This window comes from Notolabrus celidotus, chromosome 7 (genome assembly GCF_009762535.1).
Source record: "Notolabrus celidotus isolate fNotCel1 chromosome 7, fNotCel1.pri, whole genome shotgun sequence".
NCBI lineage: Eukaryota > Metazoa > Chordata > Actinopteri > Labriformes > Labridae > Notolabrus > Notolabrus celidotus.
In genome coordinates, this window is record NC_048278.1 from 33198815 (window position 1) to 33226253 (window position 27439).

General features: G+C 39.6%; 1 protein-coding gene across 1 annotated transcript in view; it reads right to left on the reverse strand.

The window, feature by feature from the left end:
* The window catches only part of cacna1ia (calcium voltage-gated channel subunit alpha1 Ia), a 427222-nt gene that overhangs the window by 213894 nt on the left and 185889 nt on the right, over positions 1-27439 (reverse strand). Inside the window, exon 5 of the mRNA XM_034687815.1 lies at positions 23742-23875. Within this exon, the coding sequence (XP_034543706.1) occupies positions 23742-23875 (134 nt within the window). The remainder of the gene's footprint in view (positions 1-23741; positions 23876-27439) is intronic.

A 27439-nucleotide genomic window follows, 5' to 3' on the forward strand; every position in this document is an offset into this window, starting at 1 on the left:
TTGGTAATTAATTTAGAATTGGACAAAACTGCCCGGATTAAGGCACACACATAACGGCAACAAAAATAATGTTTGTCATCAGCATGTACAAATAACCATTTATTTCTTCTGCTTGTGCTACAGTTCAAGAAAGTATGTAGATTTTACTCAGGAGGACCATATGGCGTCTGCCCAATTAGCTCTTTCAGTCCCAAGCCAAAAGTAGCAGACTGGCCAATCAACAGATTGACATGCACAGATAACAAATATGCTCGACACAATGCTGAGACACTCTGGGGTTTGGTCTTTAAAGGTTTAAAGAGAGAGAGAATAATTTTCTTTGCAGCCAAAGTGGTCAATAACGGTAGATCCTGTAAAAACTGCAGCTACCTCTCAGTATTTAAGGCCCATATTTATTCAAAAGCATCAAGTTAAATATGTTTATCTGCAGCAATGCATACACATACATCAGTCCACTAGCTGGGCACAAGTTCCTCTGTTATTTTACAGCTTTATGAAGCAAACTAATGCAACTAAATAGACACTGTACATTATGTCCATTCTGCCAGCTCTACGCTGGGCTATTAGGCAAGAATGAACTAATGTGGCAATTACCAGACAGCAGTAAATGTCTCATTTTATGCCAACAGTCCAGGCCAAACTCCTTCTGGAGGAGCTGTCATTAATTATTAAAATGAGATTAATGGATGCAGTAGATCTTCTGCCCCAGAAGAGGTTTGCAAGTCAGAGAAGATACCCACATGCACACACTAATTTACAATCTAAGAACGCACTCCACCACCTCTTCTTCTCATGAATCCTCTTCTCTCCGTTCTACCTGATTTACAAATTCAACAAATCTCACTGAACTTTCTCTTAAATGCTTTCCTTCTTAAAATTCAATAATTATCTCACCTTCCTCTTCTTTTTTCTCTCCATCTGTTTTATTTTGTAATCAGTGTGTGTGTGTGTGTGTGTGTGTGTGTGTGTGTGTGTGTGTGTGTGTGTGTGTGTGTGTGTGTGTCTGTTTGTGTTGTCTCTCTGAGTGCATTATTTCAATTCTCACATCCCCACAGTGTGTTGTGTGGTGTCAGAGCTCTAATGAGCTACTGTTACACCTCCAGCTGGGTACAGATGCTCATACACATGGCCCTGTGTGTGCGTATGTGTGTGCATGAGCGTGTACATGTGTGTGTGTGTGTGTGTGTGTGGGGTGATATATGCACAGACATGTGGGCATCTTGTCAAAGATGAGGCCAGCTGTCTGCTGAAGCTGTTCACTGGGGTCACATTACACATCATTCCCCCCCACATGTCCTTCCATACCTCTTCCTGTTAGACTCTGCGAACATTATATTCAAGCCTCTGACTTTAGGACATGGAACTTAAAAAAAGAGGGTTTTGGTGGTGGAAGGACACTCAGGAAAACGTAGGAGACTGGGACATCAACAGGTTTGATATGGATACATAAAATGTGCAATTAAAAGCAAAGCAAAATGGCAACCCAAGCTCAATCCAAGTTTCACAACATTCCCAAACACACTCACCAACCATTTTATAGATACTTTTGTTCACCTGATTGCCAACTCAAATATCTAATCAGCCAATTACATTGCAGCAACTCATTACACTTAGGTCAAGAGGACATGATGAAGCTGAAACTGAGCACCATATTGAGGAAGTAAGGGGATTTAAGTGGCTTTGAACATGGCATGGTTGTTGGAGCCAGGCAAGGCTGGTCTGAGGTATCAGAAACTGGTGATGCACTGGGATTTTCAAGCACAACCATCTCAAGGGTTTTTAGAGAAAGGTCAGACAAAAGGAAACCTCCAGTGAGAGGCAGTTTTCTGGATGAAAATGCCTCGTAGATGGCAGGGATAGAATGGTCAGACTGGTTCAAGCTGATAGAAAAGTACCAGTGACTCAAATCACCACTTGTTACAACCTGTGAGGTTTGCCTATCAGCATCTCTGAACGTGCATTGAGTTGAACCTTGAAGCATATGGGATGCAGCTGCAGAAGACCACACCGGGTGCCACCTTTGTCAGCTAAGCACAAGACACTGAGGCTACAATTCACACATGCTCATTCAAATTGGGCAAAAGAAGGTTGGAAAATTGTCGCCAGAAGCGAGGAGTCTCAATTTATGATGCAAAATTTGGACTGTCGGGTTAGAATTTGGCGTAAACACCATAAAAGCATGGATCCATCTTGCCTTTTATCAAATGTACAGGCTGGTGGAGGTGGTGTATTTTTTCTTGGCACACTATGGGCCCCTTATCACCAATTGTGCATCTTTTAAATGCCACAGTCTACCTGAGACTTGTTGCTGGTCCATGCCCATCAATTTAAAGGCTGCCTCCAGCAGGATAACTAACACACCATGTCACAAAACTCAAACCATCTCAGTCTGGTTTCTTGAAAATGACCATGAGTTCACTCTACTCACATGGCCTCCACAGCCACCAGATCTCAATCCAATGGAGCACCTTTGGGATGTGGTGGAACTGGAGGTTGGCATTGTGGATGTGCAGCCAACAAACCTGCAGCAACTGCGTGATGCTATCATGTCTTATATCTTATTCAACTCTGTCCCTCTTTCAAGACCCAACTCGGTTAAGGCATGATGGCTGTCTAACATGAGTCTGGTTCTGCTCGAGGTTTCTGCCTGTTAAAGGAAGTTTTTCCTTGCCACTGTAACTAGCTAAATATTGTGAGGTGCAATGCTCATGGTGGATTAAGGTGGGGTAAGACTGAGTCTTATCCTGTCTTGATGTTGGGTCTCTGTTCATTATTTGACATAGAGTGGTCTAGACCGCCTATGTTTGTAAAAGCGTCTTGGGATAACGTTTGTTGTGATTTGGGGCTATACAGATTGATTGATTGATTGATTGATTGATTGATTGATTGGTTGATTGATGTATCATGTCAATATGGGCCGACATTTTTGAGGAATGTTTGCAACACCTTGCTGAATCTATGCCACAGAGAATGAAGGCAGCTCTGAGAGTGAAATGGGGTCCAATCTGTTACTAGCAAGGTGTAGCTAATGAAGTTGCTGTTTAGTGTAAATGCAATGCCTGCTGAAAAAATGCCAGACTTTGCTGGAAAACATTATTTGTATTTGCACATTTCTTCTATGCAAATATCAAAACTGGCTCTAGCTTGATAATCAGACTGTGGTTGTTTGAGGCTATCACTGTGTAACTCAAGTGACCTTTAATTTTCAAGCTTTTTGTGATGGTCATAAAAAATGGATCAAACTTGCATAAACAAATATAAATAGTGAAGTTTTGCCATTCGAAACAACTTCACAGAGTTTCCCTGGCAGACCATGTGGATTTGTGATTAGTCATTTACACCGGGGTACACTTTCACAGCTTTCTCAAGTTCCCCCCTCAAGACTGCTGTGAGGTTGAGTGAACATGTTGCTGCTCTGTCCCACTCGCTGAACACGGTCCACAAAGCTGCAGCCACAGGGAGGAAGGATGAGTGAAGAATCACTCACTGAAAAATACTCTCTCCTCAGGGGAGAGGTACTTATGTCTGCACCAGAAAGTTGCAAGATCTGCTGCTAAGGTTCTTGAAAAAAAGCATCGGATGAGTCCTAAAGTTATCGCAGAGAGGTATTTAGAAGCCTGCAGGGCTGGAGATCCCTTCTGCTACACTTCAGGCTACATGCTGGGTGGAAAACTGGAGCTGGAATTATGACTGAATAAGTGAACTTACAGCCTGTACAGGAGCTATCACTAACCCTTCACATGGTATCACATGATCCTCAGACTTTCCTTGAGTTTCCAATGTTATTGCTACATTCAAGATGTAAAGTCAGCCTCTATTTGCAGCACATTAAAACAACTCTCACACTGCAAAAACTCAAAATCTTACCAAGTGAAATTGTCTCATTTTTAGTCAGAATGTCTTCTCCCACTTGATTTAAGATACATTTACTTAACAAGAAACATTCGAGCAAGAAAGAGGGACTTGTTTTAAGACATCTTAAATATCTTAAGTCAAACAATCTTGAAATGATCTTGTTTTGATTTGTAATTTAGAAGAAAAAAGGTTTATTTAACATTTCAGACATTTTTCAAGCTGAGATCTTATTTGTAGAAGATGGATAATCTTGATTTAAGACAAACACTTTACTTGATTTAAGTAAATGCATTTTATTGGAGAATCTATCAGAAAACAGCTCCATTGATGAAAGAAAGAAAGAAAGAAAGAAAGAAAGAAAGAAAGAAAGAAAGAAAGAAAGAAAGAAGAAAGAAAGAAAGAAAGAAAGAAAGAAAGAAAGAAAGAAGAAAGAAAGAAAGAACGAAAGAAAGAAAGAAAGAAAGAAGAAAGAAAGAACGAAAGAAAGAAAGAAAGAAAGAAAGAAAGAAAGAAAAGTTGTTGTTTTTAAGGGTGGGTTTCAGTTTTCAGACACTGTTTCTTCTAAATCAGATAAAAATATACATCCTCAAACTACATGCACACAATGAAACACCTCCTTTAGAGCAAAGCTGGCTTATCCTAAAAAACTACATGACTGAATATTAGTATATCCAGCTCACTATGAGAAGACATTATATCTCAAAATGCACAAATTCAACTTTGTAATCTTATTTCAAGTACAAGATGGTCTTAAACCTAGAGAAGTGCCGCTGTAATACAACTCAAATGAAGGTGAATATATCTCAAATGAAGAAGTTGACATGAAATATATCAGTGCAAAAATCTTTCTTTGAGTGAAAAAATACTAGTTGTTATCATTCCTGTCTGATTCTGAAATACTAAGCTTTAAAATACTGGGAAAATATTGCTTAAAATAAGTTTTCCATGTCAATTTTAAGATCACAGTTTTCTAAATATTACGTCTTTTTTTAAGAAATCTCACCAAGCAACTTTTCACTTGTTCTATTGGCAGATTCTTTTGTTTATTTCAAGGTAAAAGCACCTTGAAATACGTTTTTTTTTCTTGTTTTTGGAGGGGCATTTTTTCCAGTGCAGTGTTGTTACAGGAGTATTTACTGTCTTGGGATGACTTTGCAGTACCGTGGAGGAACAAATGACATTTCTTTTACATTTTCCTTTTCATTTTTTGTTCTGCTACATCATGTGAACCACATGTTCCTGAGGATGCAAACATTTTACACATGTGGCCTAAATTCTTCCAGCTACACGCATTCAAAGTGCATTTATCATCAAAGTGAACGTATGGCACCCGGGGGGCATTTTTACAGATGTAAGGGAAATATTCATTGCTCAGTGGGGGGCAGCCTGAAAGCAGTAATCCACATCAATTTCTACAACTCGTTCCTCATGAACTTGAAAACACCAGGTCAGACGAGCCATGCATACTTGTAATGTTTTCATCACTGAGTCAGATTGTTTTTTTTTTTTTTCTGTGCTCTGCATGTACTGACAGTACAACTTCATCACATGATAATCAGCCATGAGTGCACACAGATGTTTAGACATTTGGTGCAATATCGTATCACTCTGATTCCGATGCATCAATTATGATATGCTAAGTGTCAAAAACCACCATGGATCATTCACTTCCTAACTCCATGCAAAAGCTTACAATTAAATTGATAACAATGTGTACATATGTGAACATCTGCACACAAACACAGCTTGCACAAACTCATGCACGCAAGACTGAGCCTGAATATGATAACACGTCATAAATTGTAAGACAAATACGAACTCATAATAATCGGCCCCAAGTCACTCATAAATCTCATTCCAAATTTCAGTCTCACTTTGAATTACTCGACTCTATCTCCTGCACCTCACATCCGTAACCTTGGAATGACTTTTGACAGCAACCTTTCTTTTCAACACCACGTCACCCAGCTCACTAAAACGGCCTTCCTCCACCTCCGAAACATAGTCCACCTCTGTCCATTCCTCTCTTTCTCTGCTGCCGAAACACTCATCCATGCATTCATCACATCCCGTTTAGATTACTGCAACAGCATCCTTTACGGCACATCATCCAAAATCCTCCATAAAGTGCAATACATTCAGAACTCTGCTGCACGCCTCCTCACCTGCACCCGATCCCGTGACCACATCACCCCCGTCCTCCAACATCTTCATTGGCTCCCTGTCCCCTACCTACCCCATACAGTTTAAAATCCTCCTCCTATATAAATAAAATGTATTATTATTATTATTACTAAGTCATTATTCACTGCGTTAGATATGCAGTGCAAATCACTGTTTACTAGTGCTTGCATGCAGTACAAAAACAAACACGTTAGTCTAAAGAATGGTAACACAGTAATCAGCTATTTAACATTGATTGCTTAACAAAAAGCTACTTTTTAAATGATGACCAGGCTTGCATCGTATTTCACTACAACTGTTGACAACACACTGTTGGAAGCCATATTGCAGTATAACGCTTTGTAAACAAATGACATCACACAGTGTTGATCCAAGATGGTGTCATCTTTTGGCAGAGTCATTCTGTTGGACTCCGTTTCACAGTTTGGGTTTTTGCTGGTGTTCTGGCTGTGATTAATATAAACTGTCAAAGGGGCTGGAGATGAGTTTCATGGAGAGCAAACATCAGACGCTAACTTGTCCTGTGTGGTACTTCTCTGTTGCTCATTTATCAAGTGCAACTTGGTAGAAAAGTATCAAAACTTATCCCATGCAATAAATGTGGAGTGTTCTGTTATGATGAAATGTGCAAACATGGATCTTTGCAGTGTATTACAATTCTATGTACATACTGTAGCTAATAGGTACATCCATGTTTTACACATTTTTCTTTTGTTTTCAGGCTTTAGTTCCTTCCTTTTTTGCATACTTTCAAGCTCTTGGTTTTACCCCAACAATATCTGGATTTAAAACTGGATCTGGATCCAAACCGTTTACCCAGATAATGAACTATTGGATAATGTTTTTGCAGTTACACTAAGTACTTTTAATGTGTGGTTATTCTCATTGTCATTGAGGTAATACTTCTGTTGTCCAAAGTAAAACCTGCCTGTGAATAATTTGACATGGCAGCTATCAGCTCTAGGTATTCAGAGTGACTACCAAAAAATGATGGGAAAAGCAAACTTTTCATATTTTATTTTCCATTGAAATAGCAGATATAATGCATATTACATTATATTATATACTTATCTTGTTATATTCTATTATGTTATATTACATTATTATTGTTAACTACAACTTACAGTCATATTATATAACCATTTGTATTATATTGCTTAATCTGTCATAACCAAACCATAATCACACCACATCAACCTGTCACTACTGAACCATTTTTAACACTGCCTGTAATCACCACTATTTAAACCATCTGTTACATTGGTACATATCTTAAATTTGTAAATTTGAATTCCATCTTTATTTATCTATCCTATTTTAACTATTTTATTTTGCTTATGTCTGGGTTGCTGCAACAACCGAATTTCCCTCCAGGGATCAAAAAAGTAATATCTTATCTTATCTTATCTTAGGTCCATGACATACCTTGGTGTGCCTTTGTTAAACTGCATATTATGCTAACATGCTATGCAGACTGTGTCTACACTTACAAACTCGATGCAAACTACAAAATGTCTTGCATTATTGTCTTCTTGCATCTCAAGTAATGATTTTCTTTCATTTAGCTGACAAGTTCCCAGTAATCTATCTGCAGCAACAACATCACCCAATTCACTTATACAGCAAATACCCAAAGAAACAAGGGAATGATGGATTTGATTGGACATTGACGAAAGACTCCAAAGCACCTTCATGATAGTGAAACCCTCTGTTGTCCATGGAGGATTTGCTGGCAGTTGTCCCTCTTGATGAACTCGCAGACTGTTCTGATATACTGAGTAATGAGCAGATAATAGAGTGCCTGATTCAGCACTACAGCGGCACAGAGTTTTTTTTCTGTGCAGAGCTTTTACAGGATGGTAGAATCACTCAAAACAATTAGGTCGGACACTGTTCAATGTGAATCAAAAGTCCTGACTCAAAGGTTTGATCTAGGTGAGAGTCTCACAGTAAGATACAAACGCTTTTATCCTCTGAGATAATTCACCGCTATAACATCAGAGGCAATCTGGGTCCTGACACTGGAGAATTCATTGATTACAATGATGGGAAATTCATCCTTACTGGATTAGAAATGATAGCACTGAAGTAGAAACAGCCAACACAGGTTAAAACCAGAGAAAACAGAAATAAAGTTGCCACACATCAATACCACTTTCAGACCACACATTAGCAAGAGTCCCTTTTTGGGTGGTGAGGTCACGGGATGATGGTTCCCATTACCAGAGACACAACTGATTTTTAACATTTGGTTTGGTTTTTGACTTTGAGTAATAGGCAGGAGGACACCAGCTCAACACAGCAATGCATTTTCACATGCAATAATAAACTTATTCAGATTATAACAACATGTTTAACCTGTCTTTATTATCTTGTAGCCTCTTTCTCTACCTGATGTTACTTATGAAAACACCAATTGAATGGTTGAAACTGGTGCTGTATTGTATTAAATAACATTCAAATATGTGCTGTCAAACCCTTTGCAGATGACACTGTGGTGTAGATGTAATTGGGATCTCTTTTGCATTAACAAATGATTCAATTTACCTGGTTAATCGTGAAGTAAGACAACAAAAGAGACATGTTTGGCTATTTTTAACTCAATTAATCAAAGAACATTATGTTTCTGTCCAATATTTGAGAAAAATATAGGGGTGGGCAGAACTTATTTCCATCAAAAGAGAGGAGGAACAATTAACGTATGAGTGGGAATATATCGTTGTTGTTATGGAAATTGGGATCAATTATGATCTCCCATCTGCTCTTCTTACTGGAACAAGGTTTGGCAGCTTGGAATGTAAGGAGGGGGGAGTTAAGATATATACTGAAACCATATGTTTGATATACTGTATGATGGGTATAGTGTAAGAAAGGCAGCACAACTAAACACTTACACACAACATGAGGACCCGTGCAGAACAGAAACACATGGCACGAGAAAACAACAACTACTGTTAATGATTTAAACAGTCAACAGTTTCTCTTTTTCATGTTTGTGATGTTTGCATTTAATCTAAGGATGAGCGTGTTTAGTCAACAACACGATTAAATGTATCACCCTTGTTGATTGGCTCCAAAATTACTAGGTAAAAATGGTTATTCATATTTTAATAACCCAGGCCCAAAGTAACGGTCAAATGTTATGTCCAAGCTTCGTCACAGTGACCTGCCCCCAGCAAAGGCTGTGCTCTACTACCCTGATGTAAACAAGCATATATATGGATGGCATCTTGTTGCTCGGACTGGGAGTATTTGATTCAGTGAAAGGAGATTAAGTTGTTTGTAGGTATTATGTACGGCTCCTAAGGTTTCTCTCTCTCCTGTCCCTCTGGCCCCGCCTCCTCTGCCGGCTTTGCACAGGTAGGAGGAACGAGTGGCAGAGGGAGCTGGTTGCTCTCTGACACAGGACGGCACACGTGTGAGGAAGGGTTTGGGTTGTTTCCCCTTTGTCTTTTTTGTTGTCCCAAACATGGTTAGTTTGTTGGGGTTCATGTTTGTTCGTTGTGTTAGTTTGGGCTCCAGATTTCCCATAGTTGGTTATCGGTTTTCTTTTTCCCTATGGTTTAGATTTTGTTATTCTCAGTTGAGTTTAGGGTTAGGTGCTGGGAGCGACGGTCCGTTGCACGGCTGGCCCAGCACCTTTCTTATGTTCTTTTTGGCCGAGGTCTCCAGTCCCTTATTATTTCCCTTATTTATTTTGAATTCATTGGTTCTTAAATTTGGGAGGGGTTTCTATTTCAAATAAAGCTTGGGGTTTTGATCAGCAACTTTGTGTGGCGTCCCTTCTGTTTTTGTATGTGTATGTCTCCACTTTGAGCCTGTGTACCATTGTTGCTTGGGCGACTTTAACAGTAGGCAGTGCCTGGTTTAACTGATATAATAATGTGTAACCAGCAAAGGCATAATGGAAGTTAAGTTATGGAAGCTAAGGAGCTATGGAAGCAAGAATGACTTAAAGCTGGTGGTGCTAGCTCTGCTAGCCTTCACTATATTCTGCAAACCAATTTGACATAATTAACCTGCAGACTGTGTGATACCGTGGTTCGTCATGTTGAATACATTGGGCTTATTGTGGGCTTTTATCCTGAGTGTCTTCTTACATTTGGACTATTCAGTTTGTCAGAATAAGAATTTACCTTCAACAATTAGAATTCAATCACTCGGGATAATCCCCAATTCAATCCAAAATAAATTAAAACTACTTTGCTCACATTTATTTAGTTAGCATTTTGACTTTCAGATACAATACATGATGCAGGGCACATCAAATATATATATATATATATATATATATATATATATTTGATGTGCCCTGCATCATGTATTGTATCTGAAAGTCAAAATGCTAACTAAATAAATGTGAGCAAAGTAGTTTTAATTTATTTTGGATTGAATTGGGGATTATCCCGAGTGATTGAATTCTAATTGTATATATATATATATATATATATATATATATAAAAGTAAAACTAAAATCAGCTGTTAAGCAGTCACTAAAGAAGAAGAAAAATGCAAATATGCACCCCAACTCCTTTCAGTTTGATTTTCTGAACATGAACATGGAAAGGTGGCTGGTAAAGCTGTCTCTTGAACCAACAAACTCAAACAGCTCTGCTGAAATTGCTCTCCATTTGTAGAAAAAAAAGCCTTTTTCTAGCCTGGCAAGCATAAAATGATCCATGGAACAGAGGACCATTTGCCTCTGTGGTGAATCTGTCAGCAGCTGAACTTCTGCACAGCATCGCCCATCAGGAGCCAATCAAGCTACCAGCATCTAATGCTGCAACAATAGTGGCACTGAAGCAAGCAATATGCTGGGTCCAATTGCTCATTGAACAGTAGTGTTTCTGCTTAGAGGCTCAGAGCAACAGATGAGTAAATGATCAACAGCCCGAGCAACAAAAGGCACGGTGCTGGTTGTCATTTCTCCCACAGTTTGATAAGTGTTTACCTTTATGAGCTCTAACACGTCTCCATTCGCACACTTTGATGTTTCCTTTCTCTCTCATATTGCTAGTACTTTCTTCTCGCTCTCTCCACACATCAGCATGTCTTTACCTCCTCTCCTGCTCCCTCGGCTGAGTGTTTGAGACAGATAGAGGCCATGAAGGCAGAGAGAGAGGAGGAGCTGACAGAATGAATGGATCCTGGGAGAGGAGGTGTAAAGCTGTGTCTGCGCTCACAGATAGCCTCTCCAACGCTGCCCCACATGACAGATATTTACAAAGAAACGTGCGATCACAGGTTTGAATGTTGAGAATGCAAACACACACGGACATGTCAAATATGCATGAGGATCACGAGGGGGTTGATCCTGTTTCAGCATTAAAGAGCATATAATCCCTGAATCCAAGGGTAAGAAACAGTCGGAGAGTGGAGCTCTGACTTTTAAGAAAAACAAATGTTACACATAAGGCAATCCAACCTAATATTTCATTTATTTTTAGATTTTTAAGATCTCAATCAAATGGTGTAGACCAAACTACCTTTTGACACCACAACCAATGAAGCGTGTGATAAGAGCAGACTAGGAAAGGTAGCTAACTCTAATAACATAACTGATTACATAAAACGTTATGCAGCACTAGCAATCATTTACTTTTTGCTATGCTGTAGTGGTTTCAATGACTGTTTGTCTCTACACGTCAGCCCTGTGATAGGATGGCGACCTCTCCAGTGTGTCTTCGCTTCTGGCCTAATGACAGCTGGGATAGGCTCCAGCCCCTCCATGCGACCCCAAATGGGCAAAGCAGTATTGTTAATGGATGGATGTGGTGGTTGGACCATGTGTTTTGCCACAACTTGAACTACTGACCAGCTTAAACATGAATTTCAAGCCCCCCCCCCATGTCATAAGTTAGGTGTAATTGTGCAAGTTACACAGAGCTGTGAAGGGGGCTGATTATTTATAATAATCCCTCCTAATAAATAATAAGACCAAACACTATTCACTATGTTCATTAAGTTACATAAATACAGAGAGAGAGAGAGAGAGAGAGAGAGAGAGAGAGAGAGAGAGAGAGAGAGAGAGAGAGAGAGAGAGAGAGAGAGAGAGAGAGAGAGAGAGAGAGAGAGAATAGATAAAACATAACTGGCTGCATATAAAATGTAAATATTCTGGTTTTTGTTTTTAACTCTGTAAAGCACTTTGAATTACTCTTTGTATGAATGGTGCTTTAAAAATAAACTTGCTTTAAAAATAAACTTGCCTTGCCTTGCCTTGCCTTGCCTTGCCTTGCCTTGCCTTGCCTTGCCTTGCCTTGCCTTGCCTTGCCTTGCCTTGCCTTGCCTTGCCTTGCCTTGCCTTGCCTTGCCTTGCCTAAGTTATAATCCATGCCCACAGGATCATACTCTGTGCCAAATAATTTTCAATTTGGAGGTATAGTTTCATACATTTCGGGAACAAATTCTAAATTGGTCCCCCAGAAACCAAGAGTACAGATTGTCTTTTTCTCTTGAGCTGACACAAGGGGGTCTCCGTAAAACTATTTGTGATTGCAACTCCAGAAGAAGCCTATTGAGTAAAACCAGATAAGAACATTGATCTATTTCTTACTTGATTTATAATGCCTGTAAACATTTTCACAATGAGTTTATGCTCCCATTCTGTAGTTTTAAGTCTTCTGATGCTCATTTTGATATCAATGTCACATTTTTAGAGACAAACAGTAGAGCAGGGTATGCTTTGGGGAGTAGCCTGGAATTGACAAGCTGCTTGCACAGAAGCCTGTCAACCTTGAAGACATGAAGACAGCTGGTATTAATGGCCTAACAGGCTAAGCCCTCCTTCAGTATTGAATAAAGATGACAAAATAAACTTAAACAGATTGTTTTGATTATTTGGTGAAACCTAGACGAGCAATTGAGCCTGATAATTACTAGAAAAACATAGGGTGTCTCTAGATTTAGCGTCCTCTTGATTCACGTCCTGAGTGTAAATGAGTGACAGGTGTCATGGTGCACCCCTTTGATTTGCTGATCATTTGGGTTTAATTAAACCAGCAAATTTGTACCAACAATTAACATATTTTAAAAACTTGCTCCTGCTCCATTTGACCAGAATCCAATCAAAGCCAATAATTCCACTGCTTCTGTTGTGGTTCAACATCGTAAATCAAACCTCCAACCTCCCAATGCAAGCAAGGCATTAGTCCTAATGCTGAGCAATGGCAGCTTCCAACAGTATAAAGACTGAAGGCAGGGCAAACAAACCCCATGCACTTTAATGCCTTCCCTCTCTTTCTTCACCATCCTTTTTTCTCTTCTCTCCATCACTTCATGTCCAGTGTGATGTAGGCGAGCACGGTGCCGCAGCGCTCCAACAAATCAGGATCAGCGTCACTCATTGGAAGTAATGTTATTACTGCGACTAAGAGCCAAGAGCAGCTGTATATATTATCAGCACACAAGATGTGAATAGGAAGAGACACATATCCTATGGCGCTGGTGGTGTTGTGCAGAGTGGAGCTGCCTTCGTTATCTCAGCTGAAAGTGATCTCAGAGAATGAGAACCCATGTGAATAAGAATGTATGTACTTATTCTTCATCAAAGAATACTAACAACGGCTTCAGAGGTATAATGGTCTGCATAATGTATGTTGAAGTGGGGTCAAAGAAGATGTTTTACAGCAATGCATCATGTATGTGCACAGACACAGACTCTGAAGATGGATATCCTGTCCTTCAACCACTCCATGATGGTCTCACATTATGTTTTCTTTAGAAAGAGTTTACACTCCAGACTTAAAGCCTGCAAGAAATGGATTTCTTTTTTTTAAAGAGGCACTTCTATGCTTTTATCATACAGCAGTCTTTTCTTCCAGACATTCTTAGCTGGATCCTTGACACCAAAATAACCTGGTATGGAGTGAAGTGGGAGGAAAAGCAGGTATGTAAACCACATTCAAGAATATTTACTTTCATTTATTTTTTTCCCCTCACAGTGTTGATGGGTTTGGGTTAAAGGGGACATATCACGCTTTTTTCATCAATATATATTGGTCTAAGAGGTCCCCAAAACATGTCTTTAAAGTTTATGCTCAAAAAAACACTTTGAAATCAGATTTTGACATGCCTGAAAAGTCCTCTTCTTCATTCCTCCTCAGAACACTCTGTTTTCCCTCTGACCACGCCCCCTCCGGAAGTGGATGTGCCTCGGCTCTCCAGCACGTTGATCTAATGTTTACATGTTGGCTGAATATACACGGCTGCTCAGAGATCACGTTACTTCAACCCTCTGAATCTGATCCTGACGGAGAGGCGCCTGTAGCAGGACCTTTCTGAAGGATTGGTCACAGATTTAGTGTTTCTTGTTGTTTTATTTATCAGTATGTCGACGTGTGTCTTGGTACACAGCTACGAACATGTAGCTATGTGGCAATGCTAACTAGCGCTAGCACTTATCCATGATAAATAAAAATCATCCACTAGATCTTCAAATCTGCAGACGTGGGGAGTAAAACCGACCTCTGCCAGAAAGGCAGCAGAACCTTTTATGAAGGATTGGCCACAGATTCTGTGTTTCTTGTTGTTTTATTTGTCAGTATGTCGACGTGTGTCTTGGTACACAGCTACAGCTACGACATGTAGCTATGTAGCTATGCTAACTAGCGCTAGCACTTATCCATGATAAATAAAAATCATCCACTAGATCTTCAAATCTGCAGACGTGGGGAGTAAAACCGACCTTTGTGTTTATTAAGACAGCCTACAACTAGCATGCCTCCCTCCTAAGCTCCTTGTTAGCACACATGTGTGCAGGTAATGAAAAACGGAGGGGGGATTCAGTATTATTTTATACAGTCTATGGGCTGAACAAGCTCCGAGCTCTGACTCCGTGACAGACAGGATATTGTTGTTACGTAACAAAAACATGGAAGTCTGAAACAGCTCGTTTCACACACATTTACAGAAAGGTGGAGAAATCAAAACAGGGGCAGAATGGATTTTTTTCATTCTCGGGGGGTTTGTAGACATGCCAGGGACACATATTTCAGGTAGAGAACCATTAAAAATTCAATTTTGCATGATATGTCACCTTTAATAACTTGGCTTCCATTGTAATCTCCGTTTGCAGAGTTCACATACCAATGCTGAATTTGTACTGTCTGGGTTTTCAGCATGGGAAGTGTTCTGGATTTTGATTACATTTGTTGTACATCTGAGTCATCTTTAAATATTTATGTTTCTGTCACCAGCATGCTATGATAGCAGTTTACAAGTGAGATTAAAATAGCAGACTGAATGATAAAAGGAATGATACAGGTAGAAGATGAGTGATCTAAGCTTTTCTTGTATTGTAAACTTGAAGTTAAATTATTTTCTAACAATCTTATTATTGGGCTATTGCTGTTAAGAGAGGGCTGAGTCAACATGAATGTAGAGAAATAAAAGTATATGTATAAAAAAAAACAGCCCCCTGCTCACCCCAACCCACCCTGTTCAGGTCCAAACCTTAGGTCCTTTAACTAGAGTGCCTGATCCGGTACAATTAATAAGACATTTGGAAAATAATGAACAAATAAGTAAATAAATAAAAATGAATTCTAAAAAAAAAAAAAAATAAATACATGGGAGTCAGTTGAAGCATTGCAGATTATCAAAAGCAATAAAAACACAAATGCAAAAATAAATACAAAATATTCAGCTAGATTGTTCACAGTCCCATAAAACAGGGGTTCCCAAAGTGGGGGTCGGGACCCCCTGGGAGGTCACAAGAAACAAGTTATCTAAAAATTGTTCATTTTATCCATTATAGTTAAAAAATAGACAAAAATAGCAGCTAACCTTGAAATAAAACCTTGAAAATAGAAAATGTAATGAGTTTTCAGCCTTTCTTTTTGCCAGATGACTCCTAAGTTTAGTGTTAGTGAACAGTTAATTATCAAAAGCATCAGTAGCAGTAGGTTAATTCATAATGGCACAGGAAACACAGACACATGTTCATATAGGTAGGCTAATTTTCTGCAGACCAGCTAAATAAAGCCACATTAAAACACTTTTAAGGACAGTGGGGGTCACGAGTCTTTGGCATCTATATTTTGGGGGAAAAGTTTGGGAACCCCTGCCATAAAAGGACAGTCCATAGCAGCATAGCGGTGATACATTTAAGTTAAATTATTATGTAGCAGGAAAACTATTAACACCTTCAAGACTGCAAAGGCCTTTGTTGCATAGAAAGTGAGTACTTTATTACTCCATGGCAGGCCTGGCTAAAATCCCACATGTGGACACATTGGAACCGGGGCCAAACTTCGGCAAAGCGACCTCTGGAACATGGGCTCTGACTAATTTCTGGAAATTATAAATGTTTTATATCATGTGTAACAAAACAGTCTGTGACTCTGCTACCTAATGGCAAGTGCAAGAACACATAATTAAACAATGTGATTCAGTGTCATAGTATAATGTTTACCAGATTAGTGAGTAAAGTTGACAACGTGCACTTTGTATTTTGATAATCTGAGTATGCCCAGAACTTCCAGAATAACATGACGGTGATAATTGCATCAGCACTTCTTGTTTCTTCAGTATAAAGGTTTACAAAACTTAATTATTGGAAACAATAGATAATAAATCACCTGAATAACTTGAATATTGTATATAACATGGATTAAATTTCACACAGGGCTGTAGAATAAGACTGACAGCTCTACTCTGCATGTGCACAGATGAAAAAACGAAAAGAAATGATGCTATCAATCAAAAAAAATGTGAGACTTAAACATTATCGGATGTACTATAATATCACTTAAAAATGAGTACCTTCAATAAATGTGTGAAATGTTTAGTTATATATAAACTACAGCTATGTAGTGGTTTCTGAAAACACACTGCATCAAGACTGGCAGGTTTTTTAAGACTCAGCCTCTAATTCAAATACATTCAAGTTGTTTGTCTGTTCTTCCATTTACATCTCTGAAGCAAAGGTTTAAAGACATAAATCTAGTACAAGAGAAAAAGGCAAGGCCATTTTTTAAACCACAAACAAAAGCTGTAGTAGAGACTAAGAGGAGGCAAAAACTGATTGAGCATAATGTTGCTTATTAGTGGACGTGGAAACTATCAAGCTAATTAATAAATACAAACATTGGTCTGAGTCATGAAGCATGAGAGTATTACGGGAGGCTTTTAGTCAGAGTTTTGTTTGTTAGAATTTAAAATGCTCTGACAAAAAGCTCTCAGCGGGGGGTTTGTGCCTCGAGGGGGAATTTGCTCAAAAAGCAAACTTTTTGTTTGATGTTAGACACCTGCTTCTCCACACGCACAAACAACGCACACCACGCCGCACAATCTGCCTGCGTGCAGAGGTCTGGTTCAGCTTTTACAGGCAGGCTAAGCAGAGCCTGGTGTGGAACCCATGCTGCTCCTAATCCCTTTCCTGCAGAGCGCATACTGTTTGTGTTTGCAGCACACTAGTTCCCAGGGGTGTAGCATTTTATCACGCCGCCCCCCTCCTTCTTGCAGCTCCACACCCTGCATGTGGTGGATGTAAGACTGGGGAGTAATTGCTGGTGGTGGTGGAGGAGTCTCTCTTCACAATATGTGCACTGAGCGCTTGTGTTTTGGTGCACAGACACATCTCTGTGGTCACTGTGGCTTAAAGGATGGTGAGGGGAGGAAAGATGAGAAGAGCGAGGGCAAGGAAAGACATGCGAGCTGTGACTGCGGGATCAGGGAGGAGAGAAAAGACCAGATAAAAGATTATGAGGGAGCAAGATGTTGGAACCGCTAGCTTCTCTGGCCTCAGGGATGGAACAGTTCACTGGTGACTTTTAACATTTATGGAAAATCAGGATAAATCAGGGCAGTAAAAGTGAATGAAACATGTTCACCTTCCCGTGGGGTGAAAAATGATGACAGGATGAGGGCGAAGGGGGCGGGGATGAAAAGGCAGGTTGAGGTAAAAGTGGTGAGAAACAACAGGGGGTCAATAATAATTGATCTGAAAGGATATGAAGTAATACATGTATGAGACGTATGTCTAAAAGTTTCTTTTGAAACAAAAGCAATTATTTAACTTTCCATTAAAAATGAATATTCTGCTTTCATGTTCTCATCAGGAGTTCCTGAGACGTTGCAGAGGACACAGTGGTGGGAGAGGAGGTTAGAGAAGAAAGGATGTGTGTTTTTATCAGGCAGGGTGGTTTTGAATTAATATCATGATGTGGGTTTATTCCAAGCAGATCTTTTTTAGCTACTTTTTTTAGTAAAATGAGTCATAGGAAGAGAGCATCATGTCAGAACAAACATGTTAAAAGTGTTTGCCTGGGCGCTTACTTGACCTAATGGTTAGGGTTCAAATCCAGCCTGCAGCTCCTTTCCTGCATGTCATTCTCCAAGTTTCCAACACTATCCACTGTCCTCTCTCTCTGTCAATAAAGGTGTAAAAGCCCAGGTATATTTACACCTGCCAGAATACATTTGCCATCTCTCTTAATCTGAGATTGTGACTTACATCTTCTGATAGGCTCCTCCTAAAATTGTACAACATATTCATTTGGGAGTGATGCATCATTACATTTTGGACTTTCTGATGTACTTTAATTGAACAGTTCCAAGCAGCTGGTTGGCACTGATTTTCTGCACTGCACTCCCTTTGATTTTGATTGGTTCAATGCAGTATTAATGCCTCATGAGCATCTAGCCTCATCCACAAGCAGCTCACCTGCAGTTACGACAGAATTGCAAGAGAAAGCGGCGATGAACGGGCCCTCACACACCCTGTCAATGTGTTTACTACAGAATGTGCTTGGTTTGGACTTGATCGGAGAAAAAGCCTCGGGCAGGTTCTCTTAAAGATGTACTCTTGCGAATTCAGGTGTCAGAATTTCAAAAAAAGATGGCCAACTTCCTGTTGAGATTTCACCACAGCGTTAAGAGGCTTTTTTGTAGGTCTTGGCCTGACAGATATGGGGGAAAAACTTAATGCATGTAGGTTGAACCGTATTGAGGCGCTGGCCTTTTGAAATGTGAAAGATTAAAGGGGGCGCTATTGAGCCATTTTTTGGACTTTGTGCACGGGACTGAAAGAATATCAATTTTTTCACCAGGCCTGATGAGTGTGTCAAGTTTGGTGAGTTTTGGGGTGTGTTGATTGATTGATTGATTGATTGATTGATTGATTGATTGATTGATTGATTGATTGATTCTTCAAATGACCACACAGCCAAGCTAGTGGAATTCCTTTTCAGCACAGCTGCAGGTTCCAACATTACATTTAACAATAGACATAGAAACATAATTGTACATGTAGACGTAACATTTCAAGAACAATAAATACAAGGGCCATCCCTAATCCTTGGTGTTTAGAGTTCAGAGTTAATCAAGTTGATTGCAAGGGGAATAAAACTGTTTTTAAAACAGGTTGTTTTGGAGGCAATTGTCCTGTGGACACATGTGAAGGCTTCATAAAGGCAATCCATTGTGGAGGTAGAAAGAGAGAAAGAAAGAAAGAAAGAAAGAAAGAAAGAAAGAAAGAAAGAAAGAAAGAAAGAAAGAAAGAAAGAAAGAAAGAAAGAAAGTCAACATGGTTTCCATAGGGCTTGGGCCCTAAATTAGAAACATGTGCATTGTCATTTTTGGTGACTTTAGATAAATGTACAACCAATGAACACACTAAACAAAGCAGACACACAGAGGTGGGGCAGGACAAGCCGCTGTGTGTATTAAGAAAGAAGAAGAGTGTGTGTGTTTGGAAAGAGATCAAAGGAAAGCAATGTAAGAAGATTAAAGTTGTTTATGAGTAAACAGTAAAAAGGCAATTGGAGAATAAAGCCCAATAAAAATGGTGCAATAATTAATAACCTAATAAAATGTGTTAGATTATGGTCTAGCCCTGCTGCCTCACAGTAATAAGGTTCCTGGATGAACCCCTGGGCCACACAGGGACCTCTCTATGTGGAGTTTGCATGTTCTCCCGGAGCATGCAAACTCCAGCTTCCTCCCGTAGTCCAAAGACACACTAGCTGGATTAATCTGAGACTCTGTCAGTTGTGAAACTTAACACAGACACTTCATCATGGTGTCTGTTTCCATTGGTCGTCTTTGTACAGAGTGTCAAAGCCAATTTAAATGATTGGAAACTCTCCAAAACATCTCTTTAAGAAGCCTCAGCAATCAGGGCGCTAAGATCTGAGACCCAAATGAACTGATGCTGCAGTCTTTTTTAAGTGCCTCTGTTTACTGATCACAGTAGGTTCTGCTTCACATGCTAATAATCACCTCAGGAAGAACTCCAGAGTATCACAATGATAGGACACAACTTGATTATTTTGAGTTGTCAAATCATGTTAATTACTCCTAATTCGTATGTGCCAAGAGATAATTTAGCACCACAGCGGAGGGGGTGTCTGCTTCATGCCTGAGCTTTCTCTGTGGTGTGCCTCATTCTGTCACCAACTCAGCTTTCTTAATTTAGTGTCTCACTAGTTCAGATCTTGTTTAAAGTATCAAAGCTATAATGTTTGTAAGTATTCAGAGCACAACAAATCTGTCTTTCATAATGTTCTGCAGCAGCTCTGCCACAGCTACAATGATCACCTTCCCTGCCATGGACGGTCGGAGTTTTAGTTCCATTAATGCGTACTGATGACTTATTTTCCCTCTGTAGTAATATACTGTATATGTAAAACTATCTATGAAAAAAAGCAGCGACACAACATTGAGTCTAAATCTTGAAAACGCACTGAGTAACTCATACACTCAAAAACTTGGTGAAAGAATTGTATCATGAACCCAGCATCGTGAATCATATGGTGTTATGAGCTGAGTGTGTAGGGGTGTAATTACACCCCTGGCCATTTTAATGGAGGGGGGCGCTAATGAGCCTTAAACGCTAGTTGCCGCCCAACATTTGACAGAAGAAGAAGACGGCATTGAACAGCCAATCATGTTGAGAGGGGTGAGAGGGGTGCAGGGCTTAAAGACGTTCAGAGCTGAATGTAAACACAGCTGAGACGACAACTTCTGCTGTGAACACGTTTAATGCCCGTAGCCTGAGCACCGAACGAGCGTGATGCATTCACTGTACTGTGGGAAACAGTATTACTCTGCCTGTTGTGTGGGGGTATAGCTCAGTGGTAGAGTATTTGACTGCAGATCTTAGGGACTTGGCTTGGGAACCGAATGGTCGCCTGTGCGGGTCCCAGTATGGACGAAGTTTGGCAAGTGGACTGGTGGCTGGAGAGGTGCTGGTTCACTTGCCTGGGCACTGCCGGGGTGCCCTTGAGCAAGGCACCGAAACCCCAACTGCTCTGGGTGCGCTGGTTGATGGCAGTATCCTCACTCTGACATCTCTCCCAAAGTGCACGTCCACTGCATGTGTGTGTGCATGATTGTATGTATACATACCAAAAAACTGTGTGTGTAGCATGACCGAAAAACAACACGAGTGAAAAAAAATTGAATTTCCCCCCTGGGGATTAATAAAGTACGTTTCTTTCTTTCTTTCTTTCTAACCCGTAGTAATCTTAAAGGGGAGAGCACAACTCAAAACAATACTCAATAAACTGATACCCCAACCCGGAACTCACGCACTCCACATCAGAACCTCCTCCACCCTCCCAGAACCAAGCTCCGAACCATGGGAGATCGGGCCTTTTGTGCTGCTGCACCACGTCTGTGGAATTCCCTGCCCAGCCACCTCAGAACCCCACAGACTGTGGATGCTTTTAAAAAACATTTAAAGACCTTCCTCTTTAAAGAGGCTTTTAACTGATTTTAAGTACTGCTTTTAAAAGTTTGTTTTTACTGTGTGCCTGTAGCACTTTGAGATTTCTGGAAATGAAAAGTGCGTTATAAATAAAATGTATTATTATTATTATTATTATTTGATACACAGAATACAATTTGATATATCTTTGTTTTAAATTTAAATCAAATTATGGACATAACCTCAACCTGAGAAAAATAAGAAACATCTACAAACTAAAACTTCACAAAAATCTAATTTTACACAAAAGACCTGCTTCCTGTTAGCACCATCAGAAATGATGGATTCAAGAAGTTTATCAGAAAACTAAATTCAGATACAAACTTTCAAACTGTCTGGTTTCTTCAACTTTCACTCAGGACCAAAAATCTGCATTTAAATTTAAATGAAATGATGATTAAAAATGTTATCGTGAGAACATAATTTCCCATATATCGCCCAGCCCTAGTTGTGACATTTATTCCATACAACTTCAATACTCAGAACTAGGGATGACCACAATTAATCGATTATCGATTAATTGATTGTTAAGAAATTACACGAAACACACATTTCTGTTATCAATTTTCCGTCACGTGGAACAAACATCATGTGGTCTCATATTACACTCATCTATCAGGGAGGTGTTTTAAGTTTAAAGCATGTTTGGATGTGAATCAGCTGTTAAAGGTGTTGCGCACAGCGGAGATGCTCAGCTGGCGGCTGCGGCTGTACGTCAGGTCTCCACGTGCGCTTTTTAAAAGAGGATCAATACAAAACTGCTGCCAACAACAACACGGACACGAAGGTTGACAACTTTAAACAGGACATTTCCCACCTTTGGATACGAAGGCAACAGACAGGTGGGAAATTCTGGTACGCTACGTTTACAGACCAGCAACATCAGATCCGTCTGGGCTTTTCTCCAGCTGGACTGATAGTGACCCGGTTGCGCTCCCGGCTGACACCTGACCGAATACACATGTTTATTTTTCTCAATAAGAATGAGTAGACAGAAAACTGGACACTGTGAGTCTGAAGTACTTTTCTGTTAGTATTATGAGCCTTCACTTTATAAGATTATGTCCGCTGAGAATATTTTAATGAGCCTGATTGTTGATATTCTGCGTGTCAAACGTGTGCCTGTATTCAGTCCCGTCAGTTATATGCATTTTGTTGCTGTAGAAAATAAAATTTAGGGGGAAAACAACGTATTTGGCATCGTTTTTGACGTAAGAATAATAATGTTTTTTTTATCAATTAATCGATAATTAATCGTTAACATTTCCAAAAATCAATCACGGAAAATACTTAAAATTTACATCCCTACTCAGAACACACTTTTAAGACCACATTTTAATAAACAATGACAGAAAGTCTTGAAGAAATGTTATTTATTGCTAAATCAATCAATTAAAGTGATTTATCACCCGCCAAACATGTTGGCTTGTATTGCTTGTGTCAGTAATCACGCTACGATCATATGCAACATTTATAAAGGGTTAATTTCAGTCAATTCATTAAGCCTCATTGCAGGAATTAACTGGTCTGAATTACATTATCGTTGTGTTTTCATCCGTGTCCCAGGTGAGCGCATGTCACTGTCGACATGTTAATATTTAATGTCATGTTGCATATTTAACACTGATATGAGTGGCCGTGCATTACAGCACAATTAACCAGAGCTGTCAGGTAAACAAGGATGATCTGATACATCATACATCAAAGCATGTGATGTTCATACATCTCCCATCATGCTGTATGTAGAAATTGTAAGAGTAATAAGAGTATTATGAGGAATGAATACACCTCTGTTTCTGTTCAATCCTGCATGAGTTCTGTAAACATGTTTACTCATTAAGCTCACATTTGAAAGACAGAATTGTTCTCATTGTGAGCCAGGCTTGGCAATACAATATGCATGTTTGGAACAAGACCTTTCACACTTCCCACCTCCATGTTTCCCTGACGCACGTAAAGCAATGAAACAAAGAGAACACAAGGTACTCACCCTGCCATGACGATAAAGAAATCCAGCCTGTTCCACGTGTCCCCCAGGTAACAGCGCCGACCAAAGATCCCCAGAGCGACCATCTTTATAACCATCTCCATAGCGAAGAAGATGTAGATGAATGCATCAAAAGCCTGACAAAAAGACACGAGGGGTCACAGAGACAATGTGTCAGGAATGTAAAAGACAGAGGGGGTCATTCTCTGTGCTGTGGACAAAGACATGCATTCATCTGTATTGGAGTCACTGACACAAATGCACCTGATGGACATTGGAAAGTCTTAGAATGTAAGTGAAGAAGGTGAAAATATTTGTTTTTGTCATTCTGGTAACCTGGCTCCAGTCACTAGTTGATTAGGACTTGTTGACACTTCTGCTTACAACAAAGATCAAAAAGAGGTTGCATGATTATGTTGCAACAATAAAGGAAAGGTCCCTTCTCATTGCTCTTTTCTCCTCCTCACTGTTCACTGCCTCTTTGGGTTCATTTAGACCAAACGTTCATTAGATGTTACATAATATGATGCCTCTGGAAAATCCCTGAACACGACTCATGCACAAATAAGCTATTCTGAAGTGTTACATAACGAGTAAATCATGATGCAATTATGGTCCAAAGTTACATCTTTTAAATTGTACTTTTCTATTTTTGATAGCATGCTATTTTGTCCCTTTTGGCACACCGTAGTAAAGGCACTGCAGTGTCTCCCTGCTTGCTGCTGCCGACACAAAACTGATTTTTCAAAATCATAGAAAACTGTCAGAGACATAAAAGTAAGACTAATTCAGTTTAACATATTGAATCGCTTTTATTGGACACCCTTAAGGTTACATCACCTCGGTCTTGCTGGAAATATCAGGATTCAGAAGGGACACTACTGCATGCTCTCTGGCAATGCCCAAAGATTAAACACTGCAGAAATGCACAATTGATTCAAACAGCCATAATGGTGGGCAGACAGACTATCGGGAGTGGTTCCTCAAACTAGGTAGGGTGACATCATATGAACGACTTTTCTATAGCCTTTAGTTACTGTGGTCCATCTTTTTGGAACAAACTGCCTGCTGATCTCAGGTCCATCACAACTGTCTCCACTTTAACAAAAAAGAATGAAAACATATTTATTTTCTCAAGCGTATGAATGACATGATGCCTGATGTGACTGGATGCATGTGCAGCAACACTTGCTGTTACTCTGATTGCTGTGTTTGATGTATGTTGGGTGTATCTAATTTTTTTCTGTTTTTATTTATTCTATTTGGAAAATGTTTTCATGTTTTTAATTCTCCATGTAAAGCACATTGAACTTACGTGTAATGAAATGTGCATTATAAATAAAATTGCTATTGCTATAGACAGACTAACCGGTGGAAGAGGTACCAGATCTTTATTATCAACTAACAAGCACACAGTATGTGATTGTATTTTCATGTTTTTTTAATTAATTAATTAAAATCTATTTGTGTTTTTGTTTATTTTCACTATCATTATTTTGTTGCAATTTTTGTGATGGGGTTTATTCATTTTCCTTTCTTTCCTGTGTGTTGATTGAAGCAAATACACAATCTTGTCTTCTGTTTTGTGTGTTTATGAAATTCTGTAAATGTCTGTAAATGTATGAATGTTGCAAAAAGATGAAAAAAACAATAAAACTGTAAATCATATGATCATGAGGTCAAATCAAGACACTGGTATGAATCACTTTACAATGTTCATATGGACTAAATAATGCTTTCAGACCTCACAGCTGCATATACTTGAATAATGAATTCAATTTTCAAATCAAGAGACTGGTAGGAAAGCAAGCAACATCGTTAATAAGGTTGTTTTGAAATGCAACATAATGGAATTTTGAACATGCCAACAAACGTGATTAATCACAATCAACTATTGTTATATGGTGATTAATCTGGATTAAATATAATTGTTTGACAGCCGTAGTTTATTTATAATAGCTCTGTTGTAGGTCACCACAGCCCTGGATCCCTTCTGTCATGGTGACTGGAATTGCAGTATCTTTCTTTTGCATGCATTTTCTAACTTTGTGTTTTGGAGTTGCATTAATTATGTATTCGTACCATTTCTGATGTAAATGAACTTGTGTCAGCTTTTTGCAGCATGTATTTGCGTTTGCAGCACTTATTTGTATTTGTTCAGGATGCCTCCCCTGTATTCCTGAATTCGATGCTTGTTTTCTCAAATGGAAATCATTTGGGGAGTTGCAGTGTGTTTGCGCTCGTGGGCGGTTTTACTATACGCATTTAAATCCTCCTGTTTTTTTAAGCAGTCTGTATTGTAGTGTAGCTGCACAGCCTCACCCTGTTAGTTTAAAACACAATATAATGTGTTTATTCTGGGTTTACACAGCTTGCAGTAATCCAGATTCAGCCACCGTTTGACTGAATAGATAAGCCGACATGTGGACAGGCGCTCTTCAGCTGTAATCATTCCTGTCAGTGAACTGAACATCTTTTGCTTTTGGATGGTTGGTGGGATTTTTAAGACACTGCCTTGAGCTGTGGAACATTATCATGCACATCTATCTTTATTTCCAGACAACTTTATGGGCCATTCAGTAAAATGTTATGGTGCTGATGACTTTTCAGAGATATCAATCCAGTGGCACCTTGAGGATGTACGTGGGTGATTGCCCTCCAGTGTTTTTTAGCACAAATGAAGGTCTGAGTGAAGGAAAAATGTGATCCCATCGAGCTCCAGGATACTGAGCTAAGCCAGCTTCCACTTAACCCTCTCTTTCCTCCTTTTTCCCATCACTCTCTTGGGGTTTTCTCAATTTTCCTCCCCCTCTTTCCTTCCTCACAATCCCACCAATCTTCCATCCCTCTTCTCACAACAGTTTTATTTATCTCCCCTTTTCTCACTCCCTGATGATTTATCCCTCCTCCTTTTCTCTCTAATAAACCTGTATTCTTCTTCCCCCCAGTACTCACCCTTCCCCCACTCCACAGTTGATCAGTTTTTCCTAAACAGTGTGTAATGGAAAATAATTTGTTTGAGCAGTAATCAAAGATAAGCCCCACATCAACACACACCTCCTCCCCTTGCAGCTTTAATCAAGCATCTAATTAAAAGAAGAGAGGGAAAAAATTCAAATAAATCAAAGATCTCAGCTTGCTAATGCGTGTTATTGCTGTTGCAAGCAAAAAGCCTAGATTAGCTGCTGTTCTTTTCTGTGTATACAGGGGGGGATTAGAGATTAACTGACGCGCTTGGTGTTGCTTGTAATTTGATTTTCAGAGGGAAGCACTGTAGGCAGCATGATCTGAATCGGAATCATCGATGTGAATCTTTGTTTCTTTAGATGCTGGAAGATCGTACTCAGCAGCTCTAGTGGACAGTGGAGATGCCAGACCGGCCCTGCTGATGCGGCGGACCAGTCAAAGTGTGCAACCTTGACCTTTGTGAAACTGGAAAGACGGACGAGGTGCCACCTTTTGCAAAGTCTACTGAACCAAGAAGCATTGATCCTGTGACATTTCCACTCCTTGATGTTTTTACACTTCTCACTCTTTTACAGTCGTTATGTCCGTCTTCATGTCTCTGCTGTTTTTCATTTTGTCATAATCCACCTGCTCTGCTTTTTCCTTCTCTGACACTTCCCTTCCATCTTCTGCCTTTCATACCTTGACTGGTGATGGAAAATTGTTAGTGTTTATGGATGCGTCTCAATGCGTCT